General features: G+C 45.4%; 1 protein-coding gene across 3 annotated transcripts in view; it reads left to right on the top strand.

The window, feature by feature from the left end:
* Positions 1 to 21,751, top strand: part of NRK (Nik related kinase) — a 129,726-nt gene that overhangs the window by 37,089 nt on the left and 70,886 nt on the right. For all 3 annotated transcript variants that reach the window (XM_039489753.1, XM_039489754.1, XM_039489755.1), the window contains 4 exons: positions 9,583 to 9,639; positions 18,296 to 18,421; positions 19,252 to 19,362; positions 21,042 to 21,132. In XM_039489753.1, coding sequence (XP_039345687.1) covers positions 9,583 to 9,639; positions 18,296 to 18,421; positions 19,252 to 19,362; positions 21,042 to 21,132 — 385 coding nt within the window. The remainder of the gene's footprint in view (positions 1 to 9,582; positions 9,640 to 18,295; positions 18,422 to 19,251; positions 19,363 to 21,041; positions 21,133 to 21,751) is intronic.

Consider the following 21,751-nt stretch of genomic DNA (forward strand, 5'->3'; position numbering starts at 1 on the left):
AGTTAGAACTCTTTGGAGTATAATAGAGATGAGGTGCCTGAGGGAATGTGATGTGTCTACAGGTTGAGGCTTCTGACCGGGCTACTACACTGCTTCTCAGCACTGCCTGCCGCTGGGTAGCATCCAGGCAGCACAAGCGGCCGGTGGCTTTGCAGATTGCAGCGTATCTTGCCCCGTTGGCATGAAAGCAATCAGTAGAAGGAAGAAGCTTCGCAGATGACAAATGGAACTGAGGGGCCTCCCAGAACGGAAGTGGAATAAAGCTCATTAAGCACCGGAATAAATTGCCTAGGGAGGTGGTGGAATCTCCATCATTGGGGGTTTTTAAGAGCAGGTTGGACAAACATCTGTCAGGGATGGTCTAGATAATACTTAGTCCTGCCCTGAGTGCAGGGGACTGGACTAGATGACCTCTCAAGGTCCCTTCCTGATCTATGATTCTAAGAGAGCCTGTGCTCACAGGCCTGAGGGACTCCTGCCACCTCAAAGGATGGAAAAATCCCTCAGGGGAACGTGCAGTTTGATTTATGTAATCAACATATGACAAACAGGCAAGGCTGTCAGAGAGCTGCCACAGAGAGTTTATAGCATCAGCCAAAGTGGGCTTTCCACAGCAATACCTCCGATTGCATGATTAAAACAAAAGGACTGGGCCATAATCAGAATTAGAAACCCATCAAGGAGTGTCCTGAATTCCTTGGGGGTGGGGAGAGGGGAAGTCTGGTAATTAACTGCCAAAGAGTGATGGATTTTTTCCACCCCGGCTGTCACAACTGCTGTTGTAAATCATTTGTTATGGTTTATAATGGTGTAATCCTGGAGAAATTGTTCATAACTGCAATTCAATGCTTTTTTTTAGTGCATTAACCACCCTGAGCTCTGCCTCAGACCATTAACTAACAAAAGCGAGCTATAAACTCCTAACAACTTGTTCCTCTGCAATTATTCCTGTCCCATTTAAACAGTTTCCCTTCTCCCCCCCACCCCCGCACCAAGCAGTGAGGCTTAAGGCGTGCTGCAGCGCGCTGTCCCTCAGCCTCCCCTTCTCTGGGACCAGCCAAAAGCAGGCAGGGCCGGCTCCAGGCACCAGCTGAGCAAGCAGGTGCTTGAGGCGGCCAGGGGGAAGGGGCAGCACGTCAGGCTCTTGGGCGGCAATTCGGGGGCGGGTCCCTCTCGGAGGGAAGGACCGGCCGCCGAAGAAGAACCGACGTGGTGGAGCTGCCGCCGCTCGCAATCACGGCTTTTTTTTTTTTTTTTTTTTCCCCCTCCCCGCCACTTGGGGTGGCAAAAACCCTGGAGCCGGCCCTGAAAGCAGGGAAGGCTGAACTTCCTGCCTGGGAAAGCAAAACTGGTCAGTGGGACGCAGCTCATCGCCTTGACCCGAGCAGCCCCCGCATACACACGCTGTGCACTATTGCTGCTCACCTGGCACCCAAACAGTCAGTCGCAAAGAACTTCCCATCCCAATACCGAAAATACACAGAGGAAACAGAGGCGTGAAATGACTTGCCCAAGGTCACTCGCAAAGCCTGGACTAGGCCATGGGTCTCCGGCTGGGGGCCTGTGCCCTATCCAGGGGAGCGCCCACTCTCTCACATGCTCTCCGGCAGCTACCAGGAGAGGGGAGAGTCCTAGTCTGTCGGACACACAAGGCTGTGTTGGACGTTTGCCAGGAGCCACGGGGCCACACACACATGCACATTGGCGAGAGACCGGCACAAGTTTCGAAGTTCAGATGTGGGTTTTGAAGAGGGAACCTACTTGTTTATGTTCACCAGCAATAACAGCCTGCAGTTGAGCTGCTTTGCCTTCACCTTGCACTTATGAGAAGTGAGGGGGTGGCTGCCTGGTTTCCTTTACCGTGCTGTGGGCTCCCTTATACTAGGACCAGTCACTGTCCTTGGAAATGCCATGTCAGGTCAAAGTTTTAAAATAAATATAGGGAGATACACCTATCTCATAGAACTGGTAGGGACCCTGAAAGGTCATTGAGTCCAGCCCCCTGCCTTCACTAGCAGGACCAAGTACTGATTTTGCCCCAGATCCCTAAGTGGCCCCCTCAAGGAGTGAACTCTCAACCCTGGGTTTAGCAGGCCAATGCTCTAGCCACTGAGCTATCCCTCCCCCTGTACAGTTGGTGTATGGTAAAAGTTCAGCAGTGTAACAGTGAGGCAGATGTTGCTCTGCCTTTCACGAGCTCCTCTCGCCTCAGTTTAGCTGGGACAGATGGAGCGGATGGGCCCAGAAACAAGGGGAAGCAAATGAGCGCTTGGTGCCAAGAAAGACATGTGGGATGGGAGCTACAAGGGGCTGACTTGAGCCAAAGTAAATCATCAGTGAGAGGGAAAGAGGGGATGGAAGCCAGAATCAGTCATGAGACACTTGCAACCTAGAGCCCTTGGCTCAGATTCTCTGTTCCAAACCAGGTGGAGATGCCCATGCACAGAGGGACTCTCCATTTGTGTAGAGCTGGAGGAGCAGAGCTGGAGGAGCCACCAGCTGCACTCCCCGCTCCCCCCCCGGCACAGGGTGTGTAAAGGGGCCTGTTGGGATTGCATGTGCCAAAGCTGAGCTCCGCTGTGTCTGATGCACTGGCATAACGGACCATACTCTACCAGCATAAATTAGATCAGGAATTCTGCTGGGGCCAGGTGGCTGTGAGCGTCCAGCCCTGCCCTGCAAGCGCAGCTTCAATGTAATTGAGAATCGGGACTTCCACTTGTAATTGCTGCCTGGTCCACACAGGAAAACCATTTGCTTGCTCCTGATATGGAGCAGCATTTGCAGTAATTCTTCTAATCAAACGAATCTCATTGTAAATCCATGAAATTGCTGCAGAGCCCCTTGTCTAGGTCATAGCCTGACCACTAACTACTGCCGTTCTCCATATGCATGTACAATGTGTCTGACACGCACTAGGGGACGCAGATTAAGGGCTCCTCTAGCTAAATTAATTGAGAAGATAAATACATGGACTAATCTATTCCCATTCTCTGCCCTGCTGTGTGAATACCCAGCTGGAGCACACAAAAACCAGATCTCTGGCATAGAGTAGCCCCCACAAATGTAGCTGTGATCAGCAATAAGTAGATTTAGGGGAATGTGTAAACTGACTTCAGTTTTGCAAACTATTATTACAGTGACTAGTTAAATAGGAAAGTGCAACAAAGCTTTCTTTGGAAACATGCTAAGGAAGAATTTTGCCATTTGAGGCCTGATCCAAGGCCTGTTCAAGTCAGTGGGAGAATTGCTTTAAGCCCCCGATGCATGAAAATGTTGGCGAGATCTTTACTAGAAAAGTCGTCATGTTTGAGCACTGCTAGATGGTTGGGCTATTGCTGAGTTTGCTATTATTTAATGTAGCGTTCAAGGTGAAAACCTGAGTGACTCTCACGGGAGGGGGGTGGAGGGGCACTGCTGGATAATTTGGCTATCCTCTCAACTGTCATAATAGACTAACAAACTGAGCACATAGATTAAGACTGAAACTTAAACAAACCTCTTATTAACTACATGGAGTCACTCCCTCGCAAACACCTTCAGCCCAATTCTGCTGAGCCCGAAGCATGAGTTAAAAGACTAGCCTAACACAGGACGCTGCCACCCAAACGCCTCTAGCTCCCTTTGAGCACTCTGCAGAAAAACAGCGTAGAAACTAACAGCTTTTTAGCATCTGTCGTTTGTGGGGTGGGGTGGGGTGGGGTGAGGAAGCCCTTTAACCCTTTCCTGCTGTTGGAAGGTGTTTTCAAAGCAATTTCCTTTTTTTAGGGGCCTAATTCCGCTTCTCTTACTCACCGGGGAACTATTCACGTCAGTGAAAGTGCCCAGAATTTGACTCTTAAATGACTGGCTTGTTAAGATGTCCCACCGCATAAACACAGTGGCTGATATTACTCAGCAACGAAACGGTCAAAACAATCAGTGGGTGGCTTTAAGCAAAAAAAACCAAAAACAACACCTCTTAGAAAACAAATACCAGTTTTGCCTGGCTTACCGAAACAGACCCTTGTGGCTGCTAGAGAAGTAGCAGTGCACAAGAGTTCCCATGAACTATGCATAACCCCTGAAAGTTATTGATAAACAAAACACAAAAATAAAAAAAAAAGTCTTTACTTGGTCTTTACTCAGGAAGGTGGCTTGAGTGAGAACTTCAGGGTGGAGCTGAAGATGTTTAAAACCACTTATAAAGCTTGCCAGGAAAAGAAACTTGCCGCAGCTGAAAAGCCAAGGGAGCAGTGATTTTACTTGTATTATCACTGCCGTTCTGCCAGAAAGGCCAGTAGCCTTTTCTATACATCAAAACAACTTTAGCATGCAACCTCTGGTAAGCCTCACTGCTAAACTGCACGGGCATTATGTTAACAGTCCGTGAAAAGCTACATGCAGGAATTTAACCAGGGTTAATTAGAGTTGCCTAAAACATTTTTAAAGAGCCATCCCTGTGGTAGCATGCTCACCTTATAGTTGAGAGGTTCTGGGTTCAAGTCTCAGGCTGGGACTCTGGCTCGCAGCCAATGCTGACAGCCTGGGGACTGTTATTCATTGGATAAGGCATTGGAAAGATTTCCCTCGGGCCCCTCTCTGGTAAGTGTCCAAATGGATTTAAACGTTCTGTTGGCTGTTTAGAATAAAATCTGGGAGAAGTCCAGTGTCCTCTCTGCCGTTCCCGTTGCCTCCCGTGACTGAGGCTGTGTGTGTGAGCTACTGTGGAGTGTGTCATGACTGTCCTGTTGTCTCTTTGGTCATAGAATCATAGAACTGGAAGGGACCTCGGGAGATCATCTAGTCCAGTCCCCTGCACTCAGGGCAGGACTAAGTACTATCTAGACCATCCCTGACAGGTGTTTGTCCAACCTGCTCTTAAAAATCCCCAAAGATGGAAATTCCACCACCTCCCTAGGCAATTTATTCTAGTGCTTAACCACTCTGACAATTAAGATATTTTTCCTAATGTCCAATCTAAACTGCCCTTGCTGCAATTTAAGCCCATTGCGTCTTGTCCTATCCTCAGAGATTAAGAAGAACAATTTTTCTCCCTTCTCCTTGTAACAACCTTTTATGTACTTGAAAACTCTTATGTCCCCTCTCAGTCTTCTCTTCTCCAGACTAAACAAATCCAGTTTTTTTCAGTCTTCCCTCATAGGTCATGTTTTCTAGACTATTAATCATTTTTGGTGCTCTTCTCTGAACTTTCTTCAATTTGTTAACATCTTTCCTGAAATGTGACACCCAGAACTGGACACAATACTCCAGTTGAGGCTTAATCAGTGCAGAGTAGAGCGGAAAAATTACTTCTTGTGTCTTGCTTACAACACTCCTGCTAATACATCCCAGAATGATGTTTGCTTTTTTGGCAACAGTGTTACACTGTTGACTCATATTTAGCTTGTGATCCACTATGATCACTGTGATACCCCCTCCCCCAACCCTCGATCCCTTTCCGCAGTACTCCTTCCTAGGCAGTCATTTCCCATTTTGCATGTGTGGAACTGATTGTTCCTTCCTAAGTGGAGTACTTTGCATTTGTCCTTTATTGGATTTCATCCTATTTACTTCAGACCATTTCTCCAGTTTGACTAGATCATTTTCAATTTTAATCCTATCCTCCAAAGCACTTGCAACCCCTCCCAGCTTGGTATCGTCCGCAAACTTTATAAGTGTACTCTGTATGCCATTATCTAAATCATTGATGAAGATTTTGAACAGAACCGATCCCTGCGGGGCCCCACTCATTATGCCCTTCCAGCATGACTGTGAACCACTGATAACTACTCTCTTCCAACCAGTTATGTACCCACCTTGTAGTAGCTCCAGCATATTTGGTGGGAAAGGCCTGTTTGCACAAATCTAGATGCGGGTGGCGTAGGCTTATGTGGAGTATTTGTCACATGTGTAATGCCGTCCTATGTCAGGCTTATTACAGAGGTTAGCATAGCATGTGCATAAGCTATGCTATGAACGGAGCCACTTCCCTGCCACATTAAGGAACTTAGGATGTAGACCCATTACTTATTTATTTCTGGAAAGCATGCCACAAATCACACCCACAACCCCACATTTCACCACAAATAGCATTACAGTTAGCGTCTCATGACAATATTAAAAAACTGTTTCATAAGATGTTTCCAACCTTGCTAAAACATTCTCTCTATTCTGGCCTTCCGGCATTTTAAATGATTGCATTCCACCCAAGTAATTGATCCATGGGGTTTATGTTAACCTTTTCTTAAGAATTTTGTGAGGGCTGAGATTATCTCCCCAAATCCAAGCAAAAAAAAAGAAAAGATAAAGCTCACAGAGAGGATGGGAACAAGAGTGAATCTGCAGGAATGGCTTAAAATTCATCATTTACTCTCAGCTTTTCTCCTCTCTTCTTGACGTGGAGACAGATTTGACATTTCTGGTTTACAACGATAAAAGTAAGCAAGTACGGCAGGTCTGAATGGAGTGGAGATAATGCTGGCTGTAAAGTAACAGCTATCTTTTATACAAAGGGACAAGTTAATTGGGCAGATGTTCTGAAATCAAAGTAAAACACCAAGGCCCCCCCTTCTTAGCTATTCTCTTGAATTGTCTTTACCCCATGCAACGCTATCTCGGTACTAAACTTTCTGTGCTTATAACAAAAGGAAACCCTTTTCTTTCCCCCATCTTGATCCTCGATCTAGCTGTGAAACAGCAACGATGAGAATCCGTATACATTTTCAAAGGCAAACGACGTGTATCATCCTTTTGCAGTGCACACAGCTGCCCTAAAAGCTGTTGTCACCTAGAGAGGTCAGCTGCCTGCTAGGTACAGTGGCTAAAGACCTGAATTTATCAGCATGTTTAATTCCAGACAGGCTGTGGGGTTAAATCAGGGTGCCAGCATGTCTGGCATTACTGTACTTTGTGGTAGGTCCTCTCACCGTATTGCCAAGACATTCAATGCCTGGAAACATTTGCAAACAATGGCCTCCAACAAAGGAACTGTGGCTGCTAAAAGGAAGCTTACTAACCATGATTGACGTCAGCTGAAATGGATAGTGACCAAAGGCAGGCATCTGTCTGGAGTAGCATTCATCACTAGAGGCTCTCTAGTCAGACACACTGATGTGTGTGTCATGCACATATTTTGGGTGTGTCTCATTTATCTTCCTCTTAAATTCTGTGCTAAACTAGAATGATAGGATTTCTTTGTTATGCGAAAAAGCTTTGCAGGTCCACAAGTGCGCCCACGAGAAGAGAGCACTCATAAATATAAAACTATGCTGAATTTTTTATCTTTTATAAAGGAAAAAAGGACTGTGACATACTGACTGATATTAAAGAATCATTTTTCTTAATGCAAAATTGCTTAGCCCCCAAAATAATTCTCATATGGAATTTTGAACATATAGGGCCTGATTTTTTTTTTTTAAAGGATCAACTCACCTTCTAATTTTACAAGTGTAAATTGCAACTGTAAATCAGTGTCCACAGATCATACCAGTTCATGTTGGAATACCTGATTTCCTATGGTTTACCCTCTGCAGTTAATTGTGGGTACAAAATTGCAGACATTTATTTGCAGGAGAGAAATTGCACTAAAAAAGCTGAAGGCTATTTCTGCAAATCTGGCCCAGGGGAAACATAATTGGAGCATTTAACCTATATGATGTCGACTCGTGTAATTTGATGCAATCTTCAACTATGAGATTAGTGCTGGTTAGTATGGTAATACACTGTACTTTCCATTGCAATGTGGCCTAGCCATCCTGATGAACAGAGAAGTGTAAAAGGTGCATTTTAAAGTAAGGCTGTTGCTTGTTTCAGTTTCTAGGTCTCAGCATTGCAGACAGTCTCAGGCCATGGCTACACTTGCAAAGTTGCAGCGCTGCAGCAGGGTGTGAAAACACACCCTCTCCAGCGCTGCAAATTGCGGCGCTGCAAAGCGCCAGTGTGGTCAAAGCCCCAGCGCTGGGAGCGCGGCTCCCAGCGCTGTACGTTATTCCCCACAGGGAGGTGGAGTACGGATAGCGCTGGGAGAGCTCTCTCCCAGCGCTGGCGCTTTCACTACACTTAGCGCTTCAAAGCGCTGCCGCGGCAGCGTTTTGAAGTGCAAGTGTAGCCATAGCCTCAGTGTGCATTACAAAACTCAGAAGGGTTCCCCCATATCAGCAGAGAGCATTATTCTATAAGTGCAAAACCTCCACAAGCTTTTTCAAGTTGATACCTGACCAGGGCCGGTGAAAGAATGTTTCGCGCCCTAGGCGAAACTTCCACCTTGCGCCCCCCTGCGCCCCCACCCTGAGGTGCCCCCCCCAATCCTCGCGGCAGGTCCCTCCCTCCGCCCTGAGGCACCCCCCCGCCCCAGCTCACCCCTGCTCCACGCACAAGCACCCCAAGCACGCCGTCGCTGCTTCACTTCTCCCACCTCCCAGGCTTGCAGTGCCTAAGCCTGGGAGGTGGGAGAAGTGAAGCAGTCACAGCGTGCTCGGGGAGGAGGCGGGGCAGGGGTGAGCTGGGGCGGGGAGTTCCCCTGTGCACCGCCCCCCCCCGTACTTGCTGCAGGCAGCCCTCCCCGCGCTCCCCTGCCCCAGCTCCCTCCGCCTAAATGCCAGTGGCAACTGGGGCGGCCAAAGATCCGGCCTCCGTGGTTGCTGCTGAAGAAAATGGCGCCCCCCAAATCCCAGCGCCCTAGGCGACCGCCTAGGTCACCTAAATGGTTGCACCAGCCCTGCACCTGACCCTTGGTTAACCGTAGTAGCACTGAGATTTCTAGAGGCTTATTTCACAATATACACCTCTACCTCGATATAACGCTGTCCTCGGGAGCCAAAAAATCTTACCGCGTTATAAGTGAAACCGTGTTATATCGAACTTGATTTGATCCTCCAGAGTGTGCAGCCCTGCCCCCCTGGAGCGCTGCTTTACCGCGTTATATCCGAATTCGTGTTCTATCGGGTGGCATTATATCAGGGTAGAACCTTTGGGGGGCGGGGGATGTCTGAAGGTAACCCTGGATAACCGTGGAAAAGTTGCCAGATTGACAGCTCTGGACACTGGAGTCCTCTGTTTATCCATGTGTAGGGTACAACACAGAAAGAAGCAGTGCCAGCATCCCCACTCGTTTCACCAACTTGTCTCCACCCTGACGTGGAGGGACGAAAAGGTCGTTTGGGCTCTATGCTCACTGAATCCTTGACATCTCTGCTGAGATTACCAAGAAATGTTGGTTTGCAGGTTGGAGACACCGGTTTCCTGGGAGCTGTATTGAGATCTACAAACTAATTCCACATTGGGCACTGAAAACAGGAGTTTCCTATTCTTTACCTTCTACAGTGCTGAATTTCATCCTAATGGTTTTGCATCATGCAGGTGTTATTTTCATTGACTTAATACAACTGAACAAGAAAATCTTGCTATGCAAAATCACTGTATTGATGATTAATTGAATTATTTTGCTTGCAAAGATACTTAATCCTGGCTCAACGGGAGGGGATGGACAAGCTGACCTCTTGAGGTCTCTTCCAGCCCTACTTTTCTATGAGTCAGTGAATACTGTACATATGGTTTACCTACATGTCTGTTTTACCTACAGCATGTCATTTATTTTCACAGGGACGCCACGTTAAGACAGGACAACTAGCAGCAATCAAGGTTATGAATGTTACTGAGGTGAGTGAGCATCTGTGGAAAAAACAGTTGTCTGGATATAAGCAAAAAGGACATATAAAACAACCAGCCAGATCGCTACAGAGTTAGATAATTTATTGGAGAAGATGATCTGCTTGCATGAGTACTGCTTGCTGGGAACTGGGTTTTTTTTCCCTAATGTGCTGAGGCTGGTTGTATGAGCAAGGTTTTTTTTTGTTTTCAATCATGTTTATACAATGGGAGCAAAACAATCAGGGCCAGTGGGTCTGTATATTTTTGCTAGTCTATAATGATGAAGAAAAGAATTTTCTTCCTGCTTATTGCTAGTTGATTATCTGTTTCCAGAGATAGCAAATAGAAGATTTCCTGTAGCTCTGTGCTGCCCCTGCTGTGTTTCATCACATCCTTTCCCCTCACACGCCAGTTATTTCTCTGTGCAGTACAAAAATCTAGGGCATTGTAGTCACACTGACAGCAAGCAGGAAAGAACATGTTAGAGTTGCAAATGTTGCTTTTTTTTTATCAGATAGATGAGAGAAGGAGACAGTTTAATTGGCACAGTCCTTGCTCGCATTTATAAAGTGGTGTCAGAGTTAGAACACAGTGTCACGGAATTTGCTAAGCATTGATTTTTTGTTCCTCCTCTGATCAGTGCAGCTGGTTTTATAGTACAGCAACTTGCCACCTCAAGACAATATTAGCATGAAAGGCCAAAAAACTTTCCCCCACCTAGAGTTTCCTGCAATTCAGTTCTTGCATATTATGGGCCTGATTCTCGTTTACACTAAAGGACTTTCTACACATGAAAATTAATGCAGAATAAGGTAGGGTGTGCATTTAAAGCAGAATAGCTATATAATAATGCCATGTGTGAACATTCTTATTTTTGACTATAAATGCCTTTTTCTGGTTTAGTGTAATCCACTTCCAAAGTGGATTAAAACAGTAAAGGAAAAAGGCATTCTTATTCCGAAATAGTAGGCCTGGTCTATAGTTAAAACTTGTACTGGCATAGCTATGTCAGTTATGGGTGTAGACTTTTACCAACTTAACTGACCCAGTATAATCCCTAATGTAGACACATTTATACAGGCATGAGTGTTGTTGCCAGTATAGTTTGTGTCTCTTGGGAAACTGGTGTAAACTATGGAGACAGAAGCACTTTTTGCTGTCTAACCTGTGCCGCTGTATCATGTAGACATAACCTAAGAAAAGGAGAACTTAAAGCAGGATTAAGTATAGTGTAACTCTCACCCACTTTAAGGCCCTTTTACACTGCCAGGGTAGTACAAATGGGCTGTAGTACGAATAAAAATCAGGCTCTATATCTTGATTAAAATATACTTGTGTACATATATAAGGTCAAACTACTAAGGTTTTGCTTTTCTGTCTGTGGAGAGGGAACATTTTTGAAACGATTGGACCAGTAAAGTGCTGGGACTTTGCTTCTAGCTCTGTGGGTACAAGCCTAGCCATCTACATTGTTTCAGAGTAGCAGCTGTGTTAGTCTGTATCCGCAAAAAGAACAGGAGTACTTGTGGCACCTTAGAGACTAACAAATTTATTTCAGCATAAGCTTTCGTGGGCTACAGCTCACTTCTTCGGATGCATAGAATGGAACACACAGACAGGAGATATTTATACATACAGAGAACATGCTGACGGTAGCTCATCTCAATTGATTGGACTCTTCCAGTTGGTATGCATATTTCCACCTTTTCATGTTCTCTGTATGTATAATATCTCCTGTCTGTGTGTTCCATTCTATGCATCCGAAGAAGTGGGCTGTAGCCCACGAAAGCTTATGCTGAAATAAATTTGTTAGTCTCTAAGGTGCCACAAGTACTCCTGTTCTTTTTGCATCTACACTGTGTTGTAGAAATGAGTCACCGAAGAGGAAAGGTTTTTGGGGAGTGGCAGAGGTTGAATTTGTGGTGGGGTGTGAACCCAAATCAGACTCCCAGATCTGAGCATCTCCAGACTTCAAGAAAGATCAGCTGGGAAGGGGCTGCCAGAGGCCCAGAGCTGACACAATAGCACAGAGCTGTTGTATGGATAGCTTTTGCCTCCCACTGAACCCCAGGGATTCACAGGGGATGGGGGTTGTGCCAGTGGCCTGATCCATGGGCAGGGGATAGAGACCATCACAGGGAGTATCAATGTGAAAACTCAAGGCAAGGAACTTTACAGAGATCTCCTCCCTTGTGCTGCACACAGTTTGATATTCTCCACATTTAAATAACGGCATATTGTGTGCACCAGTACACTGTTGGAAACCAAACTTAAATGAAAGATAAGCTAACCCAGAGGCCCAGATTCACTGATTCACATCAGTATCTGTGTGCGGTTCTGCAAACACAAAGCAGCCATAATCTTGCTTAATTGACTGGTTAATCCTGGTTTACAGCTGCTTTGCATCACCGTAGCAGCACAGAGCAGCTGTGGTGTATTGATGGTATCTGACCCACTATTTGGGGGTTGCACAGCTTCTTTACAAGCTGAGGATTTACCAGTAACAGATCTGGTTGGTTTTGGTTTGAATCATCCCACACAAAATTGATTGTGTCTTTTTAAGAATTCTGCAGCGCTTTAAGGCAAAATCTTTAAAGCTGGTGTAACCTGTTCTGGGGTTTTCCCTGGTGCTCTCCCCTCTAAGCCCTGCTTAGTATAAGAGCCCTTATGAGTTCATAGCTTGTTGCAGTAAGACTGCAGGCAGAAGTTTTATTGATCTCAGTCTGCCATTTCAGAGCTGAAAAGTTTCCAGGGTATTAGGGTGACAGTGCTTGGGAGATCAAGTCTGCTCTGCCACAGGCTTCCTGTGTGGCATTGGACATGTCACTTATGCCCAGATCCTCAAAGGTATTGAGGTGTCTAATTTCCTTTGATTTCAATAGGAGTTAAATACCCTTAAGGATCTAGGCCAGAGGTTCTCAAACTGGGGGTCAGGACCCCTCGGGGGTTGTGAGGTTGTTACATGGGACGGGGGGTCATGAGCTGTCAGCCTCCACCTAACCCCTGCTTTGCCTCCAACATTTATAATGGTGTTATAAAATGTGTTTTTAATTTGTAAGGGGGGTCACACTCAGAGGCTTGCTATGTGACAGGGATCACCAGTACAGAAGTGTGAGAATCACTGATGTAGGCCTTAGTCTCTCTGGGTCTTGACTGTCCATCTTCAAAAAGGGGATAATAGTTCTTCCCTACCTCACAGGGATGTTGTGAGATTAAGTGAGCTGCTCATATATTACAGGAACAGGGGGCCATAGAAGTATTTTAGACTGAACTACTTTCATTCTCCAAGAATTCAATGTAATAAAATTTGTTGCCTGCTAAAGGTTCAGTGTTTCTCGCACAACGTTATGGTCTAGCTGGGGTTAAGTTATTTTCTATTCCCTTGGGCTTGAAAAACTGGTTTGAAACATATTAAGTAAAGTCTTGAAAAATATCGAAATGCATCCACTCTAATTTGCTGAATATGCACCACATCTGAGGGCACATTCACGGGGCGGTCGACTTGTAACAGACAATGGGGCATATTCATAATAAAGTGATGTGAAATGAAGAGCTTCCTAGCCCTCCTGGAGAAGCCTCCGTTGTTCTTGTCTTTAGGTTACAGCCTTTGCTTGTTCAAGTCTGAGGACTGTGGCAGTTTTGAGCTGAGTAAATCTGTTCTCTCTCTAGCATGCGCTGCGAGATTCGGAGCTGCTTTCTTATGATCGCAGCAGGATGCTGTGGTCAGGGTGTGGGATCATCTGGACATCTGTCAGGAAGTGCTGCAGTGTCATGTAACAGGGAGGGGCGTGGGAGCTTTAAATGCCTACATGAGAGCTGAGGGTAATGTGTGCTTCTGTGCCTCTTTACACAGGCTCTGCTTCCTGTTATCTGATCACACCTAGCAAAGTGTTTGCAAAGAGATCAGATACTTGCTGAATTACTCTCCCTATGGAGCTGTGTCTGCGAAGGGAGCAGCAGACTGTCCCTGTGAATCTCTTGCTTTCAGTCTTTCCAGTTATCTAAGTGCTATTTATTTAAATGAAAAACTAATATCGGTGCCATAACAGTTGTAAGGGAGTCTCCTGGCAGTGTGTGTATCAGCCTCATCTTGTTTCCTCTTGAGGTTGGAGGTGTGTGCTGCTGCTACCTACCAGATAGGGCCACATTTTCAAAAATAGCCTTTGAACGCGAGCCTGTAATTTTGTGCATGCAATCATCTGTGCCCAGAAATAACTCGGTTTGTGTGGGGAAACAGCAGTGGCGCCTGCACACCCGGGAGCGACTTTTATTTCTTTGCCAGCAACGTTTACAAGCAGATTTCAAGGCCCTTTGGAAACGTGGCCCATAGCAGTATTAACAAGGAGAAGATTAGGACTGGAATCATGAGCGTATGGATGTATCCAACCACTGAGGCTACTTCCCCCTCCTTCTCCATGACCCCCATCTACCGAAGGGCCTTATATCACCCCTTTTGCTATCGTATCTGAACATCTCATCGTCTTTCATATATTTATCCTCACAACACCCCTATTGTCCCCATTTTACAGATGGGAAACAGAGGCACAGAGACATAAGGTGACTGGCCCAGTGTCACACAGGAAGCATGCAGCAGAGCAAGGAATTGAACTAGGTCTCCCAACTCCCAGACCAGTACACTATGCCCAGGACCTCTCTCACCCTCTGATCTTCCACTGACACCTCCTACCACTTTCCAGTAACCAGCTTCACGCAGTATCTCAGCTCCCAAACGGAGACACCGCCGTTTCTGTCTTTTTACCTTTTGAAGACCTGCCTGTTGTGCAGTTCGTGCCTCTCTCTCTGTAGGGGCAGAATAGTTTAGATTGCAAGGCTTGTTGCCCAGTGGCTGGGTCTCAACAGAGAAGCCTGTTGTGTCATCACTAGAACATCTGAGCAGTGTAGCACAGTATCTGAGCCTCATCAGAGATACTAGAGTCTGGCATAAGGACATCTGAAGGTAGTGTGGGGGTGAAGGAAAATCAGGAATGGCAAGGAGGGTGATTGCAAGGATTCTGGGAAGCTAATAATGGGAAGAGATGAATCTAGGGGTCGTACTAGCTGGTTATAGGAAAAACATGTACCTACTTACATATATGGCCTCCATTACACTTGTGCACTTCACAAACATACATTTATGTACATTCTCAATGCCCCAGTTAGATAGGGAAGGATTAATATGCCCATTTTACAGATGGGAAAAGAGAGTGACAATGACTTTGCCCAGTTTCTCGCAGGAAGTCTGTGGCAGAACTCAAATCTCCTAAGCCCCAGAGCTGCATGCCGTAATAGGGAGAAGAAGGGTATGTGGGGGTTTCATCACCCCACAAAAGTCTATAACTGGAGTAGCTGGGATATGGGTGAGCATACAATTGATTCTGCCCATCTTCAGTTATAACCACATATCTGTGTGTCTTTCCGAGCCTGCAGAAAACATTTAATACACTTTTTAAAACAAAACTGGGCTTGCTTAAATACAGCAACCAGCAAACAAAGCGGGACACCATAAAAGTTCTGAAGGAAAGAGACAGCAACGAAAAAGCGGCAGGAATGCACCCGCTCAAAGAGAAGAGCTAGCACAAGCTTGTGAGTCACTGGGGGATCCTGGGAAACCCATCTAGCTGGGGAGTTCCCCAGGCTGAGGCCGTAAATGATCAAGTCCCTGAGGGGAGAGAAGGTCATAGAGTTTAAGGCCAGAAGGGACCACTGGATAATCTAATCTATCCCAGGCCATTAAACACCACCCAACCACTCTCACCCCAAAACCCACCACCAGAATGAGACTAAAGTATTCCAGCCCCTCTCCCCTCCCCGCCCCCCGAGACTAAACTATTGTGTGCCATTGGCAGAGAACAGCATGGGCTGAGGTGCACCAATGCCCAACTCTCCTGCAAGGGCAGGGAGGTACGTGAGACATATGCCCAGATGATCCTAGCAAATGACTTGCACCCCATGCTGCAGGGGAAGGTGATAAAAGCCCCAAAGTTCCTGCCAATCAGGCCGGGGGGAGGGAATTCCTTCCCAGCCCCATCTTTGCCCAGGATTATTAATTCAGGCATTGAAAATGCTTTTTGCTATATGTATATGTATCTGAACGGATCATTTGAAAGGTCAGGCCGGCTTTATCCTCTGACTTCCCTCCCCACCCACCCATTTCCATCCCTATGTCTGTGCTGACTAGAATCCCACAGGGAGGAAATCTCCTGCTCCCTGCTAGAATCCTTATGAATGCTAGAAAGGAAATTGTAATGGGTAGAGAGGGGCAGGACCTGCTCCCATTAGCCAACAGAGCTGGCCAGTTTCTCACGCCCAGTTGATTGCGGAAACCTCCCTCCCCTAATGCCACATGGCTCAAGATGGTGGCCAGGCATGGAGAGTGAAATATGACCTTCCAGGGTTGTGCAGCAGATGCTCTAGTGCAGTGCCGTAACAAGGGCGAGCAAAGCGGAGAGGCGCAGCTCTACCACGATCGGCGGCACTTTGATGGCAGCTCTACCGCCGCCTCTTCTTCGGCAGCAATTTGGCGGCGGGTCCCTTAGTCCCTCTCGGAGGGAAGGACCTGCCGCCGAATTGCCGCCGCCGCTTAATTCATTCTTCGGTGGCAATTGGGCGGCGGGTCCCTGAGTCCCTCCGAATTGCTGCTGAAGAATGAATGAAGTCGCGGCAGCAATTCAGCAGCAGGTCCTTCCCTCCAACAGGGACTCAGGGTCCCGCTGCTGAATTGCTGCCGAAGAGCCTGGAGCCGGCCCTTGCCTCGGGCGCAAAAATTCCTTGTTACGGCTCTGCTCTAGTATGTGCTGGCTGAGAGCCGCTATGAGGAATTCGGCTTGAGTCATCTAGAATTCTCTTGGTGGCTGTCCCAGCTATGCCCAGCTCCTCCTCACCTTCTTTAATTACACTGGGGTAGCACATAAGGCACAATCAAGCCCAGAGTTCAGAATTTTCCCTTTCCTCTTCATTGCAAATATAAGATAGATGAAGTGGTTGGGGTACTGTATGCAACTTGAGAGCCAGGTGTTAATGGCAGAGCGGCTGTTTTAATACTTCAGAGTTGATTTTGCTTTGAGTGGAGCCATTTTACACTTCTAGTTTCCTCAAGCTTAAGACAATTATTTTTTCTGCATCTGTGGTCTGGCAAAATTTCTCTTTTTGGATTAATGTCATTGGGTAACCACATGGCCACCACGCGTCTATTGGGAATGGTTTTTTGGTGTTTTATACTAGGCGATGACCCATTTCTAGGACTTCTTGAGGGGTTTTGGCTCCAGCCTATCACTCCTCCATGTGTCTCACCCCTCCCCACCATACAGCCGGTATAGGACAATGTCACTGTTTTTGTGAAACATTCGTGCTGACAGTTAATGGAATGCTTTAATGGCAAGGCTACTGGAAAATTGTGAGAGAGGGCAGAAAAATGTCCTGCAAGTGCCAGCCATTTTTCTCTTCCAATGGACCTTTTTTTCATCAGCTACTAAATGCTAGGATCGTTTGCAACAAAAGGTAAACTAATTATCAGCCTTACTTGGTTCCTTTTAGCCGATGCAGACAGACAGCTCCTTAGCACAGTGCACATGTAGCTGCAGTGTTCCAATAATGGCAAAGCAGGCAGCTAAATGCACATGCACTTAACTTGGAACCACGTACCATCTCTTGAGGATGCTAATACAGACAGCTGAGTCCATAAAGAAGTCTGCCAATCAGAGACAGAAACATCCCAGTTATAAAGGAGCCTGGATTCTCCATTGGATCAGAGATTTCTGTTCGCAAAGAAGGATAATCTCATGGAGGATGCCACTAGATGCTACCAATGACATTATTTCTAATTCATTATAGTGCTGTTATTTATTTATGTTGCGGTTGCACTCCGAAGTCCCAGCCAGAGATCAGAACCCCATTGTGCTAGGCACTGTGCAAACACAGAACAAAAGATGGCCTCTGCCCCAAAGAGTTTAAAAACTAAGTATAAGACAAGAGACAACAGGTAGGTACGACAGGCAAACAGGGGAGCACATGGATGCAATACTCCTCAGCATGATAGGCAGTGGTTTCTGCACTCCAGATGCCTGACTGTTGTCCAGCTTTTTGTAGGCAGCTCTACACTCTGCTAGACTAACCCTAAAAAGAGGAGAACAGAACAGGGTTCTAATCCTGGCTTGGCCTCTGAATTGCTTTGTGGCCTTTGGCAAGTCACTTCCCCTCTCTTGGTTTCAGTTTCCCCAGCAGCAATATGAGGAGGATAATCAATTCCTTGGGGGGCATCAGGAGGATGGATTAGTTGATGTATGTACTATGCTTTAAAATGTGTAAAGCCCTATTTAAATATGAAATGTTAGTAGTAATATTTTATTTTGCTTAAATCTGGTTAATTTCTCCATGAATAAATGACTATATATGTAACCCACTGAGGAGTGAGTTACAGGTCCCCATCTGTTCTCAGTCCACACAGGATACGGGTCTATTACAGCCACAATTAGACAGGTGCGGCTGTTGAGCTCAAGCTGTAACTGCTTGTGATTTAGGTGCCAGGTCAGTCTTAAACAGAAGAATGAAGAGCTTGCTTCTGTGATTGAAGGAAGGCCTCACCCTTGATTTCAAAGAACAGAGGGTTATGAAAACAATGCAATGATCAATACGTTACCATGTTTACTGTGTTCTGCTCTTGCTACAGAACGAGGAGGAAGAAATCAAACTGGAAATAAATATGTTAAAGAAATATTCTCATCACCGGAATATTGCGACGTATTATGGAGCATTTGTAAAGCAGAGCCCTGCAGGCCAGGATGATCAGCTCTGGGTAAGGGTTGAATCCCTTCTGTGTTCATCAGATTTCCCTGGGAGAGCAAATCTTCATTGGGAGCCCCAGTGTGCTTAGCCCTGAGTCTAACTCAAGTGATCCAGATTTTGCTTTGAGGACCACTTTGCAAGAGAGAGACTTTCTGCCTGCCTATCTGCCCCACTTACGATTGAGAAGTGAATTGGAGAAGGAGCACAAGTGGGGCTTGGTACATTTTATGGTGACATGGTACCTGTAAGACTCCGAGGTAGTCAAAACACAAAATAGTTTTGTAGATAAATCGCCTTTTTTCCAAAACACAGAATTCCTTTTTTCCCCCCTATGAAAATGTAAATTGAAAAATCATGTTTTTGGTTTTCCTGGTTTTGATTTCATTTGTTCCTTTTAGGTCTTTCCTTCCTTTTCTTTCTTTTTTTTCCTCCCCCTTTTTCCGGTGGCAAAATGGAAACAGCAAAAAATGGGGGAGGAAGGAAAAATAAACACCAAAAAATTCAGTAAAAATATTTGTGATCATTTTTTTCAAAATCAGGTCTTTCTGAAAAATGTGAAACAAAAACATTTTCTGAATGTTCTCAAAATTCTCCCCCGCCCCGCAATTGGCTCTAGTAAGGAAAGACGTGCTCACAGAACTGTAATAAGTGAGAGGCATTGCTGGATTGTTTTACACTGGCAGCAAAGTGAAATGAAAATTTACTCCACTTGCAATCCTTGGAGGTTGGAGGTAGCACCATCCGTTTATAGTTAAGCCTAACTGTGTAAGACCAGAACTTGCACAGTGTGTTTAAATGGGGGTTGTGTTAAGGATATATACTGTGTTTGCCTCTCTGCAGTTGGTGATGGAATATTGTGGAGCTGGCTCTGTAACAGATTTGGTAAAGAAGACAAAAGGTAACTGTTTCAAGGAGGACTGGATTGCGTATATCTGCAGAGAGGTTCTCAGGGTGAGTCTTGCTAACAGTTTGCTCATTGCCACTTGACAATGTGAAGAGTTTCCTGTAATAACTACAAGATGTGGCACCAGGGCTGCTTTATTGTCAATAAAAGAGGATGTCCCAAGTTAGTTCCTGGGCCCAATCTTCATTCTTTGCTATTTATTTCTCCTGGACAGTACAGAAACCAAACCAATTTCTCATTGTTTTTTGTGAAACACAGACTAACCTGGTAGCAAGGGTTATATAGCAAGCCAGGCTGAAAAGATCCAAGCCCATTAGCGAGATACTGATCTATCATCATCACCATGGAGTTCTAACCATTTTTAAATAACAGTAAGATAAACACATATTATGGGAACTGCCATTCAAATGACATATGTTAAAATAGTGCATTAAGACTTCAAAGGCCTAAAGTCTTTTATTTGTATAGGGACAGAGATGGGTGGTCTGTCTGGTAGAACATCAAATAGCCCATTTGGATTTGGGACTGGACTGCAGATTTGAATAGATACCAAATCCATGAGTCACTGGGGGCATCTGTTCTCTTGTTGGGAATTACTCTTTCCCGTGAATGGAGTAGCTCTACTGATCACCTGGAAATTTTGTTGTCGGGGACTTCAGCTTGCTATCATTACCATGGCCCACCACAGTCTGCATTCTGCCTCCATGTGGGGACATGAACGGCCACGTTTTCAATGGAGGCGTAAAAACCTCCCGTCTGTCCCTGGCAAACGGGTAACTGACTGTGAGACGGGCAGGTACGCGGTTACTCATTGTTCAAGTGCAAAGGCAGGTTAATTTTTGTGGACACGTGCTGTTCTACTTGCACCACCATGGCATCCCCATTAGAAAATTTGGCTTTACGAGCCCCCTTTTAATTTAAATACTGCAATTTAAGATGATAAATACACGTTAGTGTAGGACAAAAGGGAAGGGCTACGCCCACCTCCCTGTGAAAACTGACGAAGAGCGTGTGTGGAGAGTGACCTGTCAGCAAGGAAATTGGGAACGAACGTTGGATTTTGTTAGAGGCTGTTTGTGTTTCTAGTCACTCATATTAGAGAGGGCAAACATTTTTGGTGGGCCTTGTGCTTCTCGTCTGCATCAGTTCAATATACAATATTCCATTATTTCTAGCCTCGTTTAACTAATGTTTTGAAACTAAAATAGTCTCGGATGGAGATGTGATCACCAGTGACGGAAGTCTGCGGGAATCTGGCTCGATACAGGATTTAATCCATTGTGACCAGTCTTTTGTTCTCTGCATACTCCATACACAGCACTCTGCGCGCTGTGCAAACACTTCGCTGTTCACACCCCAGTTTCCTCTTTAGTGTGCCGTTAACACATACTGTAAATGGGCATCCCTCTGATTCTGAAATTACAGTGTGCAATTCTGGGGCCTCTTTCTCCTCGTACTTGTCATCAGAGATGGTCTCCTGCTGTCAGACCCGTGGGAGCGAGAAGAAAATCAAACCCATTGTTGCTTTCTTCTCTTACTGCTAAAACAGTGTCAATGAACGTGTTGCTGCCAATCGCAGCTAAAGAATTTTAGATTAGTAAATTTTAGTCCCTTTTCTCCATTCTTATAGCCAGAACAAAGCAGAAGAACTTAATGGGACAAAATTCCAAAGCTATGAAACTGATTTAAAAAAAAAAAAAGCTAGAACCATGTGGTTTTCTTGCAGGGTTTGGCACATCTTCATTTGAATCACGTTATCCACCGAGATATTAAAGGACAGAACGTTCTCTTAACAGAAAATGCAGAAGTAAAACTAGGTAAGTTTCTTTCAATTTTGTCTAGAACCCCGTTAGTTAAAGATATGCTGAGGTTTCCATGTTAACCTGAAAAGGATATCTAATAACCCAAGAGTGAAAAATAGATTAAATATAGTTGTAAAGACTTACATTTATATGGTGCCTTTCATACAGAAGGATCCCAAAGGTCTTTATAGGCTCTGTGCATGGGAATTGCTCTCCTCATCTGAAATACAACCATCCCAATAGAGTCAAACTCAGAACCTGTTTAATAGCCCACATCAACACTACATTATGCATAAGTACCAAATTCAGAATGTAAGAAATTATCCTTGTTGTGTCCTTTCTGCCCAGACAAGTTGGTGGAAGTAATATCTGCTACTGGACCAGCTTCTGTTGGTGAGAGAGACAAGCTTTTAAGCTTACATAGAGCTCTTCTTTGGCCAACACAGTTTAGAAAAATCAGTTTTGAGCAATAAATTCCACTAAGCCGTTTTTCTACTAGAAGTGGGTTAGGAGATTTTAATGAAACTGATAGTCAGTGCTGAGGCCGTGACACATACTTCACCCTGTCTAAAGGTCAGCATGAAGTTATGTACCAAGAGTTTCCTCCCTTGGTACATTTGGTATTTGAGAGCCC

Source organism: Mauremys reevesii, linkage group 9, assembly GCF_016161935.1.
Source record: "Mauremys reevesii isolate NIE-2019 linkage group 9, ASM1616193v1, whole genome shotgun sequence".
Lineage (NCBI taxonomy): Eukaryota > Metazoa > Chordata > Testudines > Geoemydidae > Mauremys > Mauremys reevesii.